General features: G+C 41.7%; 1 protein-coding gene across 1 annotated transcript in view; it reads left to right on the top strand.

Annotated features, from left to right (window-relative positions):
- The first annotated feature begins 607 nt into the window (after positions 1-607).
- The window catches only part of GOLGA3 (golgin A3), a 50,130-nt gene continuing 27,719 nt past the window's right edge, over positions 608-23,018 (top strand). The window contains exons 1-7 of the mRNA XM_044658715.1: positions 608-625; positions 9,984-10,265; positions 12,116-12,228; positions 13,633-14,315; positions 16,866-16,977; positions 18,021-18,327; positions 22,082-22,284. Coding sequence (XP_044514650.1) covers positions 10,028-10,265; positions 12,116-12,228; positions 13,633-14,315; positions 16,866-16,977; positions 18,021-18,327; positions 22,082-22,284 — 1,656 coding nt within the window. The 5' untranslated portion in view covers positions 608-625; positions 9,984-10,027. The remainder of the gene's footprint in view (positions 626-9,983; positions 10,266-12,115; positions 12,229-13,632; positions 14,316-16,865; positions 16,978-18,020; positions 18,328-22,081; positions 22,285-23,018) is intronic.

The following is a 23,018-nucleotide window of genomic DNA, read 5'->3' as shown; positions in this document are numbered from 1 at the left end:
GGGGCGGGGTTCCCTCTGCTCTACCTCCATGTTTCACTTCCCTTCCTCCAAGAGGCTTTGGCTGTGAGTTGGCAGCGGAAGCCTGATCAGAGCAACTGGAGCCAGGCATAGAGCCTCCGACAGGCCGAGGGTGCGCCAGAGAGAGAGAAGACAGGATTCCTAGGCTGAGTCAACACTAGAAAACCTCCCAGCTGGAACCAGCTCGAAAACCTGCACTTGAGACTTCCTGCTTCCGCCGGAAGCTAGAGGGGCCAGCTTCTTCCTGTTTGGATTCTGGGGAGGGCGGATCCCCGGCTCTTGGTTTACCTCCAGAAGAGAGCGGAAGTTGTGCTCTTCTTTAGAGTGCCCCCTGGGAAACACGCCCCGCCATTCCCACTGTGCGGCGTGTTCCCGACCTTTGGAGAGCCTTCGACTCCGAGATTTTTCACCCCGTTGGGGAGGCGGAGAACAGACAGGCTTCCGGGACTAGCCCGCAGCCGTTCCCGGAGGAAACACCTATCCTGGAACTCCGTAGCGGAGGAGTGTTTCCGGGAGGGACACAGAAACCTGTCACACCGGGTTGCCCCTCCCGGGGCAGAGCCACGTCTCGGCCGGAGGAGCCGCAGGAACCGCCGCAGTGTCAGGGGTGAGGAGAGCGCCGGGGCCCAGGGGTCCGACCCGCCGTTCGCCGCCCCGGGGAGGGAGGAGAGCCCCAGGTCCCCCGGGCTCTGCTGGCCCTGGCCTCCGGGGCCTGCTGCCGCCGCCGCTGCAGTCTCTGGCTCTAGGGCAATTTTGGGACCAGGGGCCTTGGGCCACAGAAAGGGAAACTGAGGCTCGAGGGTCGCCCCACGACGGCAAAGTTGAAAACTTGGACCCCGGGCCCTCAGCCCCGCTATCTGGCCCGGGAACTTAGTTTCTCTGCCCTGGGCTTGGGAATACTATCCACAGTCAGCCCTTATGTAGTACTTTTACAGACACGCTCTCATTGGATCCCTGGGAGGGAGAGGCTATGTTGGTCCCCATTTTTCAGATGAGGAGAATGAGGTGAACTAAAGTCAAGTGGCCTGCCCAAGGTCACACAGCTACCAAGTGTCAGAGACTGGCTTTTCATTTGGGTCTTCCTGACCATAGGCCTAGTTCTCGATCCCCTGCACCACCGGATACAGGGAAGAGAATCGATTTGGCAGGGATTACCCAGTTAGATATTGCCTGAGGCTGGATTGGAACTCGGGTCTTGTAGGTGCCAGGTCTTGAACATTTGCTCTGGCTGCTGAGACTGGGGAGTCTCTTGGCCAGAGTCCTCCCTCCACAGCCAGTGTTGTCATTAAATTCCTTCCTTTCCACCACGTGTGTGTTTACATTGTTGAGAGACTGACTAATGGTGCAATTCCAGGATTTCCTGATTGTGAGTAGTCATGGAGACTGGAAGCTGTCTTACAGCCTTTGGTCCAGAAGTTCATTACCAGCACATTTGGGTCTTTCTCACCCAGTTCTGGACCCGAGTACAAGTCATGTCTGCTCCCAGGCCTTTGCGCCAGCCCTTGAAGGGTGGGGCAGTAATTATTTTTTAAAATACTGCAATTTGTGGCCCTGGACACTGTGAAACTCAAGATTTCTTAAGACTTTGCCACCTCCGTGTTTGGAGATGTCTCCAGTAACATTTTCTTTTTCATCTTCTGTCTTAGAAAGATAGAAGAGCAATGAGGGCTAAGCAATAGGGGTTAAGTGACTTGCTGGGGATCACACAGCTAGGAAGTGTGATGTCACATTTGAACCTAGGATCTCCCATCTCTGGGCCTGGCTCCCAATCCACCAAGCCATGCTGTCATTTTCCAGAAAGAGTGAGTTGGGCATTTGAGTCATTGGATTCAGAAAGTGAGAAAACTTCTTCCTCCTTGTCTCAGAAAGAAACCCCACCCAGTCCAATCCAAGGAGCATTTATGGTATCCAATGTGGGCCTGGCACTGTGCTAGAGGCTGAGGACATAAGGCCAAAGAGGAAACAGCCCTGAACCTCAGGGAGATGTCATGTCCTTCTGGGAGTGACAATTTCTAGCTATATGTTGATCTGGGAGAGAGTTTGTTAAATAGCTGTTTTGGTCATTACTTGATATTAAAATTTTCAAATACCATTAGAGTTCTGATTTTTATTCATTGCCTTTTTTTAAACCTCTTCCTTTTGTCTTAGAATACCAGTTTCAAGGCAGAAGAATGGTAAGGGCTAGAATGAGGGTGAGGGTCACTCAGTTTGGAAATGTCTATGTTTTGAACTCAGGACCTGGCTTTCTATCCACGTAATCACCTAGTTTTAAGAAGAGAAATTACTTTTTGATGGCCACAATCTAGACTTAATTATTATTCTAGTCATGTTTTTCAGTCTCACTGCAAAGGATTATTTAAAGATCCACACTTAATTAAAGGAACTACTCAACCAAACATTGGACTTTTTTAAAGTTCATCTTGTTTTACATTTTTTGCTCATTCCTTTTTTGTGCAGATTTTCAATAAGAAATTGGACAAATAATGAGTTAAAATTTAAGTGAACATTAAATGGAATTCTTAAGGCATGGTCTGACTTTGTATTATGATTCCTCCAGACAAAGAGATGAGGAAAAAAATTTCCATTTACGCTTAGTGCTTCTTCATTTGAGAATGTTCTGACCCTACCCCACACCTAATAGCACCAGTTATTTTTTTTCTTTTCTTTTTTAAACCCTTGCTTTCTTTCTTGGAGTCAGTATTGACTCCAAGGCAGAAGAGTGGTAAGGGCTAGGCAATGGGGGTTAAATGACTTGCCCAGGGTCACACAGCTGGGAAGTATCTGAGGCCAGATTTGAACCTAGGACCTCCCATCTTCAGATCTGGCTCTCAATCCACGGAGCTACCCAGCTGCCCCAGCACCAGTTATTTCTAATGCAGGTAGCAACTCTAAATTTATTTTTGAGTTGGGGGATTAAGAGTACAGAGTCAGTCAGCTGTCACCACCCCAACCCTATCACCCATGGGCTAATTAAGTTTGTAGGAAAAGCTTGCATTCAATATTAATCCTGGTCATCCCATATTTCAATGTTTGCCACTTTTAAAAGATCAACAGGATAAGATAGAGTGTCTATTACCTTAACTGGAAAAAAAATAATTCAAAATGCTTGACCTATGTGGGAATAATAAGAAAACTGTGAAATCACTTTGTACTCTTAAAAACCTCTAAATTCACTTAACTCAGTAAATATTAAGCACCTACTATGTGTTTGTTGTACTGTGGTAGGCTCTAGGAGAGATAAAAACTTTAGTAAGACAAATCCTTGTAATTGCAGAGCTAGTAAGGAACTGTGACACAAAGGGAAAAATAAGCAGTAATATGTCTTGAGAGGCCCAAGGAATGAGATGTCTATAGTAAATGCTATATTGAGTGGGGAGTATTTCCAGAGAAGACTGGCTAGAAGAAGTGGCATTTTAATTTAACAGGTAAAGGGTTGGCATTAGGGGAAAGAAATGGGAATGGCCAATCTAGGCATAGAGAGACCAGTAATTCTAAAAGGGCAGAAGCCTGAAAATACAGGCCAGATAATGAGGCCAGTGAATAAGTCCAATTTGACTAGAACAGAGAGTCCACTGAGGGAGATAATCTGAGATAAAACTGGTAAAGTGGGCAGGCAGAGAGAGTAATGTGAACTTCCCTCAAGCGATAGGAGCCATTTGGTGTATAAGGAAGATAATTATGCCTGGCAGTAGTAGGAAGGATGATTTGGATCTGGGAAGACCTCTTGGGAAGCTATTACAATAGTTCTAGGTCAATGATGATGGAAATTTTTACTATGCCAGTTGTAGTGGGATAGAGAAGAGGGTATAAGATAAGGCAACTAGACAGCTCCATGGATAGAGTGCTATCCTGGAGTCAAGAAGACCCATGTTCAAATGTGGCCTCAGATATTTATTAGCTTTATGACCCTGGGCAAGTCACTTAACCTGGTTTGCCTCAGTTGTAAAATAAAATAGAGAAGGAAATGGCAAACTACTCTAGTATCTTTGCCAAGAAAATCCCCAAGTGGGGGTCACAAAGAGCTGGATGTGACTGAATCAACTAAACAACGAGAATTTAATGGAGAGGTGAAGGAGAGAAAAAGGTCAAATAGAACACCAAGATTTTGTTTGTTTTAAATTTTATTTTTTATTGTCATGCAAAACATACTTCCAAATTGGTCATTGTTGTAAGAGCAAACTCATACATAACCAAAACCCCAAAATACAACCAAAGATACACCTAGGTGAAAGATGACTCCAAAAGTTCTCTGGAGGTAGAGAGCATTCACTGTCATAAGTCTTTCAAGATTGTCCCAAATCATTGCATTGCTAAGAGCAGCCAAGTTTTCACAGATAATCATCATCCAATATTGCTGCTATTGTGTACAGTATTCTCCCAGTTCTGCTTATTTTGCTCTGCATCAGTTCCAGCAGATTTCTAGCTTTTTCTGAAATCATCTTGCCTATCATTTCTTACAGCACAATAGTATTCCATCATCATCACATACCTCAATTCATTCCCCAATTGATGAATATCCTTTCAATTTCCAGTTCTTTGCCACTACAAAAAGAGTTGCTATTAATATTTTTGTACAAGTAGGTCCTTTCTCCTTTTTGATTATTTCTTTGGGATACAGACCCAGTAGAAACACCAAGGTTTTTAAATTATTATTATTATTTTAAACCCTTACCTTCCACCTTAAAATCAATAGTATGTATTGGTTCCAAGGCAGAAGAGTGATATAGGCTAGGTAATGAAAATTAAGAGACTTGCCCAGGGTCACATAGCTAGGAAGAGTCTGAGGTCAGATTTGAATTTCCTAGGAAGGGTCTGGGGTCAGATTTGAATTCTAAGTCTGGCTCTCAATCTACTAAACCATCCAGCTGCCCAAAACACCAAGGTTTTGATCGCAAAAAATTTAATGAATTATGATGCCATTGGCTGAAATTTAAATCAGGAATAATAAGTGTTTTGAGGAACAATAATAACCTTCTTTTAAAATGTAAGCTATTATCATTATTTTTTTTTAACTTCTAGGTTTAAAGGGCTTACCTTTACCATCAAGGGCCAGGCAGCCAAGGTTAAGGTGACTGAGACGAGTTTTGAAACCAGATCCTCACAACTCCAGGCCTGATACTCTACCCACAGTGCTACCTAGCTGCCCCTATTGTCATTATTAATATAAAAGATGTTGTGACTGTTTTTTATGGGCAAGTTAATAATTCTTATTCTCCTATGATCTTCATGAAATGGAGATGAAACTTATTTAATAGATTTATTTCCAGTCTTAAGGTTTCATGGTATTATAAATAATAGGATGATGTTAAATATGATCTTTCTAATCTTCAGGCCTTTGAATGGAAGAAGGAAATCATTTTTAAAAGTTTAGTAATATTCTAACTATCCCTCTTCAAAAATAAAAAGGCCAAGCAACTTCCCGTTTAAGGTTGGCTCATCCCTTAGATTTTAAAAAATAAGAGACTAAAATTTCCAAGAAAGCCACTTCTGCCCACCTTTTTTCAGGTAATGTGCATTGTTTTCTACAGAAAAATAAATCAAAGAAAACTGAGTGTTAATTTTGAAAGTGTTCTTACCAGCTTCTGGGCTGCTTGCTGGCTCCTCCCTTGCCCAAGTACTGTTTTTTCTATCTGAAAGGTGCCCCAAAGCATTGAATCCTTCCCATTCCCACTATAGCCCTCTTTTTTCTTCTGACCTCCCCTTCTCTGATAGCCTTCCCAGTGGCTTTTACCCCTCAAGTTATTCCACTCCACTGGCCCTTTAAGGCAACTAAAGCTTCCCAGTGACCTTGTCACTCTGCTTCCCAAAAATCTATGGCTTTCTCTCATCTCCCCAGTGTTAAACTTCTGAGTAGGATTCAGGGTCCTCTGCAAACAAGGCCCTGCCCAGCCATATCCCTTCATTTTCCCCTTAACACATTCTGTGTTCTCATTAAACTAGATTTCTCTCTGTTTCTGCATTGTCTCTGTGACCTTGCATTGTGATCATGGACAAGTCACAACTTCACTTTCCACATCTATAAAATGGGAATACTATAATAATATCTGTTCTAACTAGCTCAGAGCTCACTGGATGGGATAATAGACCTCACCCACTTTATGGAAAAGTATTTTATAAAATTTCAACCCTTTACTATTAACTCAGATCATATTATTTGCTCTCTCTGTTCATCCCCCATCATGCTTTAAGCTCCTTGAGGGCAGGAACCGGGTCTATTTTCATTTGTATCCCCATTATCTAGTATTGTCTTTCATATACAGTAAATACTTATCTGTGTTCTTGTATCTTAACAGTGTCTTGCTAACATAGCTGGAAAGTACTAAATGTTTTCCTGAGAGTGAGGCAGCCTGATAATGGCCTGTTTGATTGCAGGCTACCTTTATCACTTCCTGGGATTCCCATCTTCTGACTGATACCAGCCAGCAAATGGAAACCTTAATCTGAATGGATCTTGACTGCTGCTGATGGAGGGGGGAAAGCAGGATTTACAAGCAGCTCATTCATAAGCTCCTGTTGGCACTGCTACCATGGATTCTTCCTCTGCTGAGCAAGGTGGCCTGCTTGAGTGCAGATCTAGTAATGGCATCCCCAGCCATTCTGGGACACTTGTGATTCACACAGGCAAACAGAATCTGACTGATAGTGGTGACATTCCTAGTAAGTTCTTGATGAAGTGCTCTCTATGTCAGCTATTATCATTACTAAACTGTTTGGATAATCATCACTTAAATAGAGTTGCTTCTGGTGACAATAATATATTCTTATTGGTTTATATTTCTAGATATGATGAAATGTTATTGCATATTAGAATGTTTTATTATTTTATGAAAGAGAAAATTGAAACTCAGCAGATGAGTAAAAATTTAGAGAATTATTTGATTAAGTGATGAAATTGAGCAGTCACATTACTCTCGAATATTTATTTTAAAACTTGTCATTCAAGACAAGAGGTTTATGGGGAGGTAATCTGAGTCCCTGTCTTACTGAAAAATTTCAGTGTTCTCAGGAATCCTATCAGCCATTTTTCTTGTTTGAGTCTAAATTTAAATAGCATATATTAAACAAAATATAAATGATCCAGAATTGGTAGTTCTTGGCTTCGGTTGCCAGTTTGCATTGTTAATTTAACTGTTCATTTTTCTTTAGACTGCCCTCACTCTGTGGACCTGTATCCAGAACAAGTAGAAATGCTGTGACCACATCATGGCCAAAAAGTTGAGATTAATATCAGACTAAAATTAGTTCAGTGGAAGTACTTTATGTTTCTTAATTTGCCCTTATGATTTTGATAACTTGGTTTTACCAAATTATTAATAACTGGGGACTATAGAAGAAAGATTAATCTCTGTTTTCAAATGACAACATTTAAATGACCTCTTATTTATGGAATTTATTACAAAGAGGTATAACATTAATCTAGTTCTACCTAAAGTTTGTCTTTTGAGAATTAAAGTATACTAATGTTCCAAATTCAATAAAACAGTAAACTGAGCTTCCCACCCCAGCCACTTAGTCAGCTCTATGACCTCCTCTGTAAAGTGGGACAATATTTATACTACCTTCTTCTCTAGGTTGTTGTGAAGAAAGGGGCTTTGCAAACCTTAAAGCTCAGTGTGAGTTGTAATTACATCTTACTAAAACAGAAATGCCTTTTCTAATTCTTTTAAGAAGGTATTTAAGAACTTAAAACCGTTTGATTAATTGTTGCTTAAACATAAAGTAGTTCTTGGTGACAATATATTGGTCTATATTAAGGCTTTTCTCTAGAGATAATGAAATCCTGTTGTTTATTGCATTGTTCTACTAGATCACAAACTAGAAATTTGAAACTCAGATGGGTAGAGATTCTGAGTTGTTTGGCTCCATGAGAGTTGAAATTCTCAAATCCTCTTCCCACAAAGCATGAGATTTAACTTCATTTTAGAATTCTGAGACAAACACATCCCTGGAGCCTGCCTCTCTAGAGAGCAGCATAATTAAACATGCAAAAGGAATAATGAACACTGTAAATTTCTTAACTTGATTACTTATATTTACTTGACTTCTTAAAAGATGGCTTCAATCTCTTTAATTTCAGAAAGACTTTAAGTGAGCTGAGCGGAAACAACCAGCACATACCCACAAAAATTGCCTCTGCAGGGGCCAGGTTTTCCCAGTTCTCTAAAATGAAGTGAAATTCACTTAAAGGCAAACTCATGAGGATTGGCCCTTGTCCTCTTCTTTCTGATCTTTATACCCCAGATTCACCTGTGTGTACTGGTACAGGTGTCCTTGTCAGTGTCTGATTTTTGAACATCTTTGCTCTTTGACTTGGCTAAGACCTCCTCAGAAATGATTAAATTTTTAATAATTTCTCTTGCACTTTGCACATTTTTCTGTATCTCAAGCAACACAGATTTTATTTCAAAGTCAAAATAAAACATTCAAGAAATGATGCTTTAAATATTCTTTTTGCCTATCAAGTTAGTTGCTAGGCATAAAAATTGGAGACTGTGAGACTGTTATTTTAACTTCTTGTTTAGTTTTGACTTGACTCTATTTGGAGTTTTCTTGGCAAAAATACTAGAGTGGTTTGCCATTTTCTTCTCAAGCTCATTTTATAGATGAGGAAACTGAGGCCAACAGGATTAAGTGACTTGCCAAGGTTTACATAGCTAGTATGTGTCTGAGGCTAGATTTTAACTGGGGTCCTTTTGACTGGTGCCCTGGTGCTCTATCTACTGTGCCACCTGACTGATCCTAAAAGGAATTGAATTAGTGGATTATCAACATAGAAAACCCCTAGTTCTGCATGTGTGTGTATGTATGTATACATACATACACATGTGCTTATCTCACACCTTGGACAAATTCCTTGGGCTCTCAAGGCTTCTGTTTCTTTATCTGTAAACTGACCAGTCCAACCAGCCAAGGTGTCTTCCAGCTCCCAGTTTATGATCCTAAGGCTGTTAGGAGCTAAGCCTCTGGTTCTCACTCAGTACTCAGTCCATGTAGATTGATTGATAATTGTAAAGCAAGTAGGTTGGATGACAGCTTTCCTTGGTCCTTATCAGTGATGGGCAAACTATTCAGACCATAATTTGCTCATCACTGCCTTAAACAATTCCCTAATCACTAAGCCCCCCGTATCCAGATGTAGTGATTAGGGAATTGCTTAAGGCGGTGATGGGCAAACTATGGCCTGGATCTGGCCCAAGAGGAATAGTTTGCCCATTACTGACTTATCCCAATATTTCATGAATCATAGAATTTCTTTGCCTCGGTTTCCTTGTTGCTGAAATGGGGATAAAACTTGTACTTGAAACGTGAATTTAATGGATTGGTTTATTTTGCTTGATTGCACTTATGTGGCAAGGAAAGGTATATGTGGAGGGAGAGATCGTTGAGGAGTGACAGTGACCTAAAACAAAGCATTTCTACCTATCTGAAGGAAGTTGTTTGGCGTGACATATAATGATGACATATAACAAGACCCTAAAGCAGCATCTGTTTAAAGGCTGGTAGTTTGTGGCATTATGGATAGCTTTTTAGTGCTTTCAGGAATTTATTATTTTGTTGATTTGGATCCACCCTCCGGTGACACATATCTCAGTCCTGCTGTAGCTCAGGGGCTGACTCACAACTAGAGGGCTGGCCTCCAGGGAGTGAGCCCTTCAGTCTTATCATCAGAAGCTGATCTGAAGGGACCAGACATACAGGCTGTCACTGTGCCCACTTTAAAAAGTTTCCATTTGCTTTTATAAGCAGAGAGGATTTAGAAGGATTTCCAACTGACCTTATTTACTTAAATGAATAGAGCTCTGCTTTTTAAAAGCAAATTAGCAAGACAAGAGAACCTCCCCATGTCCATCCAGCTTTGAATCAGCTCCTGTTAACTTCAAGTTGAATAATGTGGTTTAGAATTTGGAGAGTGAGTCCCACTAGAATCACAAAATATCTCAGAGCTACTTTCTTTTTTTCCCCAGGTGCCAGTATTAATGTTAACCAAGTGTCAAATGAAGAAGGAAACATGGAGGCACCCAGCAAAGAGAACGTCTGTCAGAATGGACCCACAACCCATTTCCCTGATCCTCCATTGTCACTTGATCCCACCACCAGACCATTTGGTCCTGATCCATCTCCAGGTGTGGCTGGTTTCCATGACAACCTAAGGAAGTCTCAGGGATCTAGTGCTGAGGGCGTAGTTCTTAGAAAAGAAGCTTTGCAGTCTCTCAAACTCAGTCTTCCTATGCAAGAAACTCATTTGTGTAAGCATCTGTTTACTGTAGTGCCCCTTCTCTCCTCTGCTGCCGCATAAAGCTTTCACTCTTATAAAAGACTTCACATAACACCTGAGAAAGCATTTTCATTTTCATTAAGGTACCTGGGGTGGGGCAGTCTTTTTTAATCCTATTTTAGTTGGGATCACATTTCTAAAATACTTGCTTATTGCTGACTGTATGGATTTTTTGTATTTGCCACATTAGCCTGATTCTGTAGAAGAAAATGAATCTGTTTTGGAATTCAAGCATCAAACAGTATACATGATATGGACACTACTTCCTTAACTCCCCAGCTGAAGGAACATGTTTTTATTCTATGGTCTGTACTTCACCACAAAATTATTAGGAGATGATCCTTTGGGCATCTCCTTGCCCCTATGTAAAGGAAGCTAGATTAGCTCCATTAGAAGTATATCACTTACCTATTATAGTACCTATATAGCCTGACAAAGCTTAAAGGTGAATTCTGGGAAGATTCTTGGTTCAGGTATTGACTAGTATTACTTCAAGATTTCAAGGATCTATGCTTTGATTGATATGAATACTTCCCCTCCACCAGCAAAAATCAAAACTCTTCCAACCTTTAGGAAAAGGTCTGTATGTTGCCAGGGCTGGTGATAAGCCTCTAAGTCAGTCCTTGGATGACAGCCATAAAACTTGTCTGTCCTTGGGCCCATGCTTCTACTATCTTTAAGAAAATAAAAATTATAAAGTATCTGAAAATGGTACTTTGTATTTCTTGAAAATGTTCTTTCCATTATGACTTCTTAGGGCTTGTCCTTGTCTTTTCCTCCCGTGGGGCCCCTTCTCATATGTTGAACAAAAATGAGTACCATTGATTTTACACAAGGAGAAAAGTTATAGGTTTGATTGATATAATGAAGTGTCCTTTTCACTTCCACAGTCTCTGGCCCATTTGCTCACAACAACAGGTGTTTGAAGACCATCGTGTCTGCAGACTAATGCTGGTAGAGAAATGTTTTCCCTCTCACTTGGGCCATGCTAGAATTTTTCCTGTCAGTATCATTCCCAAGATTATTCCCAGGCTATTAAGACAACAGAATTAGCGCTTCCAGACCTTTCCTTACATCTCTTTTGCCGTTGTTACCTACATCTAACTTTAAGTTGGTTATTTTGAAGTCCAACTACTTAAATATTTTGTACCTTTGGCTGGGGTGCCTTTATTCAGTTTATGCAACAAAGATTTTGAGAATGCTAACTGGATACCATATAAACCCTCTTGATATAGCTCATCATTACAGGAGTGTCATGGGCCAAATATTATTCCCCAAAATGTATAAAGAAAAATATAAAAGCAAGAGAGCCATTCTTTCCCTGTTTTCACAGTAGCAGTATAATTATGTGATTCCACCGTGCATTCTTCTCATGTTGCTTGCTGGAAACTTGTAAGTAGCCATCCTGAAGCAAAGATCACAAATTGGTCGTAATTTCCTCATTGCTGGTTACACACCAAAGACTCTCTTAATGGGTCAGAGAATATCCAGAAACAGGCCACTGGCAAAAACTGTGGGCTTTGAGTTTTATTTATTTATTTTCAGTGAATGATGTTCTAGTAACCTCATCATCATTGCTGTGTTGCTAATTGAATACAGTAATTACTGTGCTCCCTGGAGTGGTCCCAAGCTTTCAACTGTCACATGCTTCTTGCTGTATTTTGCATAATTGATATAATTTTGTGGTCAATGTTATCCTGCATTTCTTCACTCATTTTCTGGTAATTGAAAGTGGAGGAATAAAGCTACTCTCTCTGGCTCTTATGTTCTCTGACTTTTAAGTGCTGTGTTTTGGTTTAAAGAAATTTTTATGTATTCCAGGTTCAACCGAATCTTCACTTCCCTTGGAAAAAGAGGAGCAGATCCGCCTTCAGGCTCGAAGACGACTGGAAGAGCAGCTCAAACAGTACAGAGTGAAAAGACATCAGGAGAGAGTAAGACTGTTGCTGTGAATAAGCTCCCAACAGGTTGTGCTCATGAAAAAATGTGATTGTAAAGGGCAAGAGCAAAAAGCAGCTCAGAACTTTAAAAGACTGAAGGAGTACACTGCTTTCTAGAATTAGAGAATATCTGAATGAGAAGGGACCTCAGGAGTCACCTCATGGAGTGCATAGCTGACACAATTCCCTTCAGCCAAGTCACCAAATGCATTAATGCATCCTCGATCATAGGCCTTCAGGCTGCATGGCAAGCTGCTAAACCCCCAGATTTTGTTACATAAATGGTTTCTTGCCACCCCTTTCCTGGTTTATGCCTGTACATTAATTTTTTTTGGCCCTAGAGGACTTTTATCTCTTTCATCCAATTACTTTTCTGTCCTTTTAGCCTGTTATGGTCTGTTTAGATCCCAATTCTTTCATCTGTTGTGGTTGCTCTCCAGTTTCATGTCATCCAAAGATTTGTTAAGTGTGTTATCTGTTGATAAAATAGATAACGAGTTACTGATAAAACTTGCAATAATACAGGGCCAGGAATAGATTCCAGAGACAGTCTTCCACATTGACTCTGTAATGACTCTTCACTGGGTTCTGGTCATTTAGCTAGATCTGAATTCATCACTGTGACCTTCCATTTGACCCAAAAGGATGTGCCTAGTACTGGCTGGAGATCCTAAGGTCTTTAGTATTGCCTGGACTGCTAGTCACCTGCTAACTCTCAGTGGTTAGCAGACACTCAAACACTCCTTTTAATGATGCTGTCTATCATCCTGCTAGGAATCACACAGGTTCAAAGACCTGGCCTGGGTTTGTGGGACCCACCCTCTGAACTTTTTGGAAGACCTAGATAGCATTTCCTTTTCTCTAGTTCTGGGATTCCCTTCCCAAGAGAATTGACAGCAGCTTACGTTGGCCAGGTTTTGTTTTTGCTTTTGTTTTTCCAATGTCCTGGGAAGTTCATTTTGTGAACTGATGACCAGAACTCATGGTGGGCTGATCAGATGACCATGTACCATGTCTTCTCTTGTAAAAACTGAGCAGCACTACTTTTTCTTTGTCTTATTATTCTCACTGCCCATTCCAGGAAACTGTCCTAGCCTGCCTTTGGCCTCCTGATCATCATTTTTGTTGTCACTTTTCTGCAGGCACCAATCTTGACTTATTTCTGAGCTTTAGTTCTCTGTCTCCACCACCCTCATCCAGCTGCCAGAGGGCCGACTACAGGTCATAGATTGTTGTCAGCTACAGTAACTCCTGAAGGAAGTCTGATGAGGTTTAGGACAGTGATATACACATGTAAAATCAGAATTCTTTATAGTAGTACTTCATTGAAGAGGAAGGGGAAAGGGAAAAAATCAAAAGCTGTTTCTTTTAAACACATTGCTTATTTGTCTTTTTCAGTCCAATCAGCCTGCATCCAAAAGCCGACCTACTAGCACCCTGGACCCTGAGCTCATGTTAAACCCAGAAATCTTACCAAGGGCCAGCACAGTAGCCATGACAAAAGAATATTCCTTCCTTCGGACCAGTGTCCCTCGGGGACCTAAAGTAGGCAGTTTAGGACTTCTGTCACATCCAAAGGAGAAAAAAAGTTCCAAGTCAAGCAAGATCCGGTCTCTGGCAGATTATAGAACTGAAGATTCAGACTCTGGAATTTCTAGTGGAAACTTCTTGGCACCTGACTCTGCCAGGGGCTCTCTGCATCAGAATAGAAGCAGTCTGACATCAGTAGTTTCTGAAGTCAGCCTTACTCCTGAAACAGATGACCGCCTAGAGAATTCTTCTGTGGCCGGGGACAGCATCTCTGAACTAGACGGAAGTGAGGGAGGCATGAAGCTGGATGGCAATGAGAGTGACAGCTCATCTTACAGCAGTGTCTCTGGCAGAGGAATTTATGGAGTTTTGAGCGCAACTGGCAAGCAGGCAGCCTCCTACCTGGTTAATGGCCAAGAGATCAGTTCCGATGCAATGGGACAGTTTCCTTCTATTAGAGATGTCCTCCAGGCTGCTGCAGCTGAGCACCATGACCCAGAGCCAGATGTCAATGGGGATGTGCAGAGTCGGAGAGACAGTATTTCTAGTAGGTAAGGCCTCATCCGGGTCCTACCCACACCATGGAGGAGCTTTACCCTTCCTGGAGGCTCTGCCCATTCTGCAAGCTTGAACCAGGACTGAGATAGGAGCCAGGGGTATAAAGACAAAAGCGAAGGGTTCTTTGCCATCCATGGGGAACCGACATTGAATTTTTTTTCAGTTCTTCACTGGTTCACTTTTCAAAGAAGTTGCAAATAAGCATTTTCCTAGAAAGATCATGGGATTTAAATCTGAAAAGGAGCCTTAGAGATTTTCTAATCCCTGGATTTTACAAAGGGTGAAACTAGGTTTAGAGAAGAGTGCAATTTGTGCAGGGTCAACCTGAGTTCTTTGACTCCACAGTAAGTACTCCTTAGACACTGCACTGATTTTTATCTTCAGTGTTTTCTGAAGCAGTAGATTTCACCTTGATTTTACTTAACACCTCAGCCTGATGTGCTCCTGCCTCACCTTTTGGTTCAGTACCTTATACTAGCTTCTAATTGCCCTTGGGGCCAAGTCCAAATTCCCTGACTGTATGTTCAAGGCCTTACAGCCTGGCTTTGGGAGCTCTGTTTTACATGATCCCTAGTAGTGTCTTTTCTGTCTTCAGAGTGATAACTTGCCATTTCCCAAATAAACCTTTATAGGAATTCTTAAATTGTTTAAACCTATCTTCTCTCCTCTGTTATTTATACTTTCATCTCCTGGAGGATATTTCCTGAAGGCTTCTCATTTCTGTATTTCCTGCAACACCAATAAAACTCACATTCCTATAGTGAGCCTTGTAGAGCCTAGGAGAAAGAGTTTTAAGATTTATGAAATGCTTTTTTCCACAAGAACCATGGAGTTAGGGATCATTATATTATTTCTACTATACAAATGAAAAGCTTAAGATTCTAAAAAATCTGGAGACTTACTTAGGGTCAGAACTGAGATTTGAAACTGTCATCACATCTGGCACACTCTGCATGTATCATGTGCTTTGAGGAGGTTTCTTGGATTAGGATGGTAGATTGTAGGCTGTCCACACCCTGGAATGGCCAAAGTGAGCTTGTCCAACTCCTTCATGTACAAGATGAGGAAACTAAGACCAGAGAGTACAGTGACAAGTCGCCCAAGGTCACAGTGTAGTCAGTCATAGAGCTGGGCCTCAGACCAGATCTAAGTTTAACTTTCTTACCCCTAACTGTCAGATTGATAGGGTAGACTCTGGGGAGTCTTCTCTCAGAATCCCATCTTTAAGCATTGTTGCATTTATGTAGCTTAAGCAATAGTTCAGTTACTTGGCAACATTGGGATTATTCTTATAGATGTTTTGTTCTATCCATTAGGATATGAAAGGCTTACTGGAGAATCTATAAATAGAGGAAAAATAAAACCTCTTGCATAGACCTAGAGCTTCCGTTTCTGTCCTTTAACTTGTTTCTCTTCTTTTCTAGACTCTTCCCCACATAATAAATGGCTTGATTTCGGTTATTTCCAGAAGTCATTGTTATATCTCCTCTCATATTTTGTTTATAATAGATCTTGGTGCAGAGAGAGATAAATTATAATGTTTTATAACATGTAAATTAAATCCATCTTCAAATACAACTCCCTTACTTTCTCTTTCTTGATATCAGTTCTAAGACAGAAGAGTGGCAAGAGCTAGGCAGTGGGGATTAAGTGACTTGTCCAGGGTCACACAGCTGGGAAGTATCTGAGGCCAGATTTGAACCCCAAGTCCTCTTGACTCCAGGCTTGGCACTCTATCCACTGTGCTGCCTAGCTGCCCTCACAGTTATTTCTTTAAATATACATTTATCTTTTTGTGCTGTCCCATTTCTGTAATTAACCTCCCCATTGAAGGATCAAAGGCTGCTTTCCAGTGATGCTCTAGAGTAGGAGGCAGGCAGCATCCACCCAGTGTCTAATGTGTAACTTCAAGATGTTTGATTAGATGCCAACCCCCAACCTGCCTCCAAAATAACTCCTGGCCATTCTAGCAGCCAGTACCCCAATAAGGAAAACTCTCCTTGCCAATCACTTAGACAACTACAGTGGCTTTTGATCTCTCCTACCACAAACCACTATTTCCCCCTCTGCCATATTTTTCTTCTTATGAACAGGTCTGGGCATCCCCTGTCTCTGCCCTAAAACCTTTCGTGGCTGCCTCTTGTCTCCTAAATGAGGTCCACATTCTAATACCTGCCACCTACAAGCTCTTACTGCTGCTTTAAAGTCCAGCCACTCAAATACACTTGCTTTAGGAAGTCCTCCTGCTATGAATGACCTACTAGACTGCAAAGTCCTTGAGAATTAATTTCTCTTTGTATTTCCTCCAACAATACCCCCTAGGTTTCCCTGGGCCTTTTTTTTTGTGCCTAAGTAAATTATATAGATTTCATTATTCCCAAATTGAGCTCCATGAGGCCAACGACCAGTGTGTTATCCAAACTGTGTATATAGCACAAAGCTGGCACACAGTAGGTACTTATTAAATATATGTTGAGCTTGTTATTTAATAAGATCAATATTTATTTAACTGCCTTCCTCTGAAAGCACATCTTATCTTTCAGCATATCCATGGAGAGCTCTATTGCTGGAACTCATGATGAAATGCTGCAGGTTCTTAAAGAGAAAATGAGACTTGAAGGGCAGCTGGAGGCCTTGTCTTTAGAGGCCAGTCAGGTAACATCCAGGTTTAATTTTCCTAATGTTTCAGTTTACAGTTCTGTCAAAGCTTATTGGAAGTGACTTATCAATGACTTAAATTTCTCACAAAATTAGGTTACCACCCTTTTCTTATGCCAGTTTATATAGAGAGGTGAGATGAATTAAAGGGATCTGAAGGTTTGTCCCATCTTGGCCACTAACTTGATGGTAGCCTGGAACTATGTTTATACCATCTGCTGGCCTCTCAGGTGTTCAAGTAGTCATTCAGTTCTTCCAGCATTAAGTACTTACCAGTGGAAACTGAGGATACAGAGACCAAAAAATAAACTCTGCTCTCAAGGAGGTCTTTTGTGTGGATGTAATAAGTATAGAGTAATTCCAGGGAGGGGAGACTTTGAAGGAAATTGATACAAACTGAATATCACAGAGTAGGAGGAGAAGCAATGGTAGTGGTGTCGTATTTCTGTTTTTATGGGGAAATTTTGAATGAAATGCCATTTTGGTCCAGGCGGGGGATTGTTCATTAAATGGAATGGTAGTTTGATGTGGCACATTTGTGCTATTTCACATGTGTCTGTATGAGTCAAGGCAAACTACCTTTAGGAAAGCATGGGCTGCCCCTCACTTCAAGGCAGGAAGACAACTTTCTTCTCAAAGGCTTTGTAAGGAGGGTCTCTTGTCTGGCCAGGGATTGAATGAAATGGTCTTTGAGGCCTTACTTCCTTCCATCTCTGAGACTCTGGACCATCATCATATTCTTTACCCCATTCTACAGATTAAGAAACCCAAAGCCCAGTGAAGAGCAGAAAGGGCTCTATAGAAGTCTCCTAATTCCTAATTCAAAGTCCAGGCAGTTTCTCCACCACCTACCCTTGTCTCTTAGAAGTGTCATCCATAATTCCCAGGCACTTTGGGCATCATGTTGTTTGATTCTATGATTCACCTTCCTCATACTTCTTTCCTTGAGGTGACTATTAATTTAGATGTCCTGCTCATTAAAAGTGAATGCTTTTTTTTTTCTGAAAAGATAATATTTTATTGTTTGGAAAATGTTTCAGGCCCTTAAAGAGAAGACAGAACTGCAAGCCCAGCTGGCAGCCTTGGATACCAAGCTTCAGGCTCAGGTAGAGCAGAGTCGAAGCAGCCAACAGAAGCAGGACTCACTAAGTTCTGAAGTGGACACCTTGAAGCAGTCTTGCTGGGATCTGGAACGAGCAATGACTGACCTGCAGAACACTCTCGAGGCGAAAAATGCCAGCCTGGCTTCCTCCAACAATGACTTACAAGTGGCAGAGGAACAGTACCAGAGACTCATGGGAAAAGTAGAGGACATGCAAAAAAGCATCCTCAGCAAAGATAACACAGGTAGCATACAGCATCTAAGGCTTTTTTGTTCATTTAATCATTGAGCATTTATGGAGCACTGACTATGATTAGGCACTGGGGCAGCCAAGCAGTATCTGTCCTCAGGCAGCTCATATCCTGCTCAGGGGAAAGCACATATATCCATGAGGAAATGCAAAGTATCTACCAAGAAGATCTAGGAAAACATGGGGGTGGGAGGAGGCACCAGCATCTGGAAGTTGGGGGGGTTCAGGAAAGGCCTGGCATAGGAAAGACCACCAGAACTATGCATGGAAGGAAGGGTATACCAGATTGATAGGAGCATTTTAGGGATAGGGTCCCCCAGATTGTGAGTGGAGGAATGGAGACAGGAAGACAGATGAAGGATGTGAGGAACAGCAAGCAGCCAGGCTGGCCACAATGTGGAGGGGATATGAAGCTAAAAGCCTAGACTGGGACAATATTGTGAAAGGTTTCTATGTGCCAAACAAAAAGTAAACACTTTTATTAAGCACCTCCCATGTGCCAGGCACTATGCTAACACTGAATACAAAAGCAGTTCTTACTGTCAAGGAGCTCACAGTCTAATCAAGCAGATAACTTGCAGACAACAGTGGATAGTCAAGATACATATCAGATAAACTGGACATAATCAGCAGAACAATCACTGGCATGAGGAAAGGCTGACTATAGAAAGGGAAATTTTAGTCGAGGAAGAAAACCAGAAGAGTGAGAAGTTTGTATTTTATTCTGTTATAAAAACTGGAGTTTTTTGAGCAAGGGTCAGAAATGGTTAGACCCGTGCCTTAGAAATATCACTTTGTCAGCTCTGTGTAGGATGGATTGATGACAAGGAAGTCAGTTAGGACGCTATTAAAATAGTTGAAACTAGAATGACAAGAAGCTGATCTAGATTGGTGGCCATATCAGTAGTACCAGAGGCATCATTTTTAATGCCCGGATAAATGTGAACCATTGGAATAATGACTACTTTGATAACATTTAATACTTGAATTCTTCATATTAGTCATTCTCAAAAAAAGGGGTCTGGGTGAGATACTTGGTTTAAGTTTGACAAAAGCCCCCATTTTCATGGGAGAGAAAAAGAGGGAAAATGTTATCTGACTGGAAGAGTCAGCAAAGTCTTCATGGAAGAGAAACCATTTGAGTTGGGCCTCAAAATTTTATTAGTAAGGGAGTGCATTCCATGCATAGGAAATTGCAGTAGCAGAGGCAGAAATAAGAGAGTGTCTGTTATGTTCAGGGGCAAAATTGTCCAATTTGGAACATGAGATAGAGAGGAATAATACCAGCTAAGACTAGAGCATTGGTGGGACCACATTGGGAAGAACTTTGAATGCTACAGGAAACCATGGAAGAATTTTGAGTGGAGCCAGGATCCACTGGCAGATATCATTCTGGAGCTACACTGGGGTCTTTCAAGAACATGGAGTACCAAGGCAGAGCTCAGGAAGATAGAAGAGGGTAGAGTCCATCAGCTGTGAACCAGTGAGTTGTAAAAGGGGGTAAAAATTATGGTTGGACTGAATATTGAATAGGGTGGTTGCCAGGAATTTAATCGATTCCAAACGATTTTTAGCAATTTATTTATAAACTAGAGGGAAAGAATGAAAGTAGAGAAATGAAAAGAGAGGATAGGGTAAAATATCTAATCTAACACTCTTAAGTCAGTGATGGACAAACTTTTTAAAGAGGAGGTCAAAGGAAAGGAAATGCTCATCTCTCAGTCTATTTCTAAGGCAACTCTTTTGAAGTTTCATTGTATGGTATCTTACTCATTGTATTCGTCAGATTAGGAATAATGTCATGTGGCTGATAGAACATTTCAGGGGACTGCATCTGGCCTGTGGGCTGTAGTTTGCCCATCACTGTTCTAAGTATTTTTGGTCTGGCCCCTGGCTTTACCTAGGCAGGGCTAATTAGTCCTCAGCTGGAGGGCCTCAGCCTTGAGCTGAGGGCCCGGTGATGAATAAAGCAAGGACTTCAGCCATGAAGCTTCTCCCAAGAGAGGAGGCCTCTCCTGAGGATAGTTCCTTCAGAAAATCCAGGAAGGAGTCAGTCTTTTTCACTCACCCACATGGTATATCAAAAAGAAAGTAGTCTGAGGTCCTCAACCAGAGCTCCTCCAGGATCCTGTCTAAGGCGAAAGAGAGAGCCTCCAATTCGAGCTCGGAACTCCAAAGAAGTGTTCGCAGGAAGTTGTAACTCCTTTTTAAAGGAGCTTCTTTTGTGTCACTTCCTGTGCATTCCTTCCATTTTACATGTCCCAGTTACAGGCTAAAGCTTTGCTTAGGACTGCCCGGGGGGGGGGAGTCAATCAATTCTGATTTGTCATATGGGTTACAGACTTCCCCCACTCAAGTGTAAGTGGGGTGTTTACACTTTTGGTGATTAAATCTAAAAATGGACAGGGTAGAGTTAATCCTATCTTCACAGAGTTGATTTCAGTTCCTGGCAGAGTTCCTAAATCTAAATGACTAAAAAACATTTAGAAGAGCCTGACTTCATCATCAGGTCATTCTAGAGTAATCTCACTTCCCTTCTTGTCATGATTGTTAGATTCAGGAAATGCTGTGGGCATACTGCCCTGCTTTTGACAAAGTATCACAGAAGGAGGACAGGCTCATAATCAGGCATAAGGAAGGAGGGACCTTTTGCTCTTCATCAGTGGCCTATGGACTGGAACCTCAGAGAGCCAATACATTTCCCCTTATTCTTTGGCATAGCACAAGGCCCTTCTCAATTAAACCCTGGTAAGAGTCATCTGGACATTTCTGGCTTAAGTGGGTGAATGGCATGTTGGCATGTGACCCATTAAGCTGTCCTTTTGATCATAGAATTTTCTTCTCTCACTAGCCTATTTTTCCTTTGTTGATGGCTCATTTGCTCCAATGATTTTGCTCTGGAGTCTTGGTTTTCTGGGAGCCAGTATTCTGCAGGTCATCAGATTGAGAGAAAAATGTAAATACAAGAGCCTATATATTGAAAGTTTTATTTTGAATGCATTCATGAGGTAAATTTCATTTGGAAGATCTTTCTGCACCTACCTGGGCTGCTCATTTTCCCATTCACTGAATAAAGGGAAGCACTGAAATTTATTTGTTTTAAAGTTGTCAGAGTGCCTTATATGCAGAATCTCCTCTGATCCTTACAATAACCTTCATAAGTTAGGGACTGTTATTATCCCCATTTTACAGAAGAGGAAGTTGAGATTCAGGTTAAGTGGCTTGTCTAAGGTCACCACACAACTAGTTGAGTCTGAGACAGAATTAGTACCTGGGTCTCCCTGTCTCTCAGGCCAGCAGCTGTGTTACCTGCTGTACCAGGCCTCCTCTAATGCTTTATGCTTATGGTAGACTTCCCAGTGTAGACCAGTGCTTAGCCAGTTACTAATGCTTTAAGGACTCTCAGGATCTAAGGAAGGAGTTCAGGCAAAGCCCCAGTATGGCATGTGGACCTAATATGGAAGCCCAGCCCCAAGAGCACACACAAGGCCAGTTCTCTAGATTTCCCAAGCTTGGATTCCCATGGGCTGGCAGCTTGGGCAGGGACCGTGGCTGTCCATTATAGTGAGCACAGACACAAACAGAAACTTGCCAGTGATCAGTAGACATTACCAGCCTGTTCAGATACACTATCATGTTGACAGCTGTGTGTGTGTGTCTGTTCTACAGGGAAGGGAGACTTGTTCTTAGAACCCAGATTTTCCAAGTGAGAAAGCTAGTGCTAACCTTGGCATGGACTTTGTTTTTAGTGCATGACCTTCGACAGCAGATGACAGCCTTACAGAACCAACTACAACAGGTTCAGCTAGAACGCAGCACGCTGACGAGCAGGCTCAAGGCCTCCCAGACTGAGATCACCTCATTGCAGAAGGTCCGGCAGTGGTACCAACAGCAGCTGGCACTGGCCCAAGAGGCCCGGGTCAGGCTACAGAGTGAGATGGCCCACATCCAGGTAGGCCTTTCCACCAGCTGCCAAGCCAGCCACCTTGGGTGTGTGCTGTGTACCAGCATCCTTTCTACCTAAGGGCCTTAGGGCACAGTCATAATCATATCTTCAAATTTATGTCACATGGGATAAGAATTAGCAAGTTTGTAAAAAGTTTATGCCTTTTTCCCAAAGTAGCTTGTGCTTTTGGTTTTGTTTCTTTGCTAGATCCATTAGTAAACCAAACAATTTACATTTGCTAGTGCTTTTTGAGGTTTCTGCCAGGAAATGACCTAAACTGTAATTCATGAGTTCCCTTACTATTATTCCCTTATTATGGTTTGTATAATTCTAGACAATTGGTCCTTTTGTTTACATATAAAAAGTAGTTTGGGGCCTTGCAGGCTTGGGTCTTTGCCCAACTTTGTCGTGGTGTTTGGTAAGCAGAGTCCCTTTGTGGCTTACAGCACTATACTAGTAAGAGCCCTAACAATCCTGCTTTCTATGATGCTTTATAGGACTCAAATGCTTTCTTATACTTCATCATTTTTGATCCACAGTTAGGACCAGAGCAGTCATTCTCAAACTGGAGTCCATAAGCCTTGGGCCAGGACCATAGAGTTAAACAGTATTTCGCTATTGAAAGAGGTGCCAGGCCCAGTGATACTCACTGGGAGTCTCTGCTGCTGGGGAGTCTGAGACCAGGGCTTCACTTGAATCTGGGGGCTCTTAGCTACAAGTTGGGTATCTGTACTGTATAG

The sequence above is a fragment of the Gracilinanus agilis genome, chromosome 1 (assembly GCF_016433145.1).
Source record: "Gracilinanus agilis isolate LMUSP501 chromosome 1, AgileGrace, whole genome shotgun sequence".
Taxonomy (NCBI): domain Eukaryota; kingdom Metazoa; phylum Chordata; class Mammalia; order Didelphimorphia; family Didelphidae; genus Gracilinanus; species Gracilinanus agilis.
The sequence above is the reverse complement of the archived record's forward strand: the minus strand, read 5'-3'. Positions and strand labels throughout refer to the sequence as shown.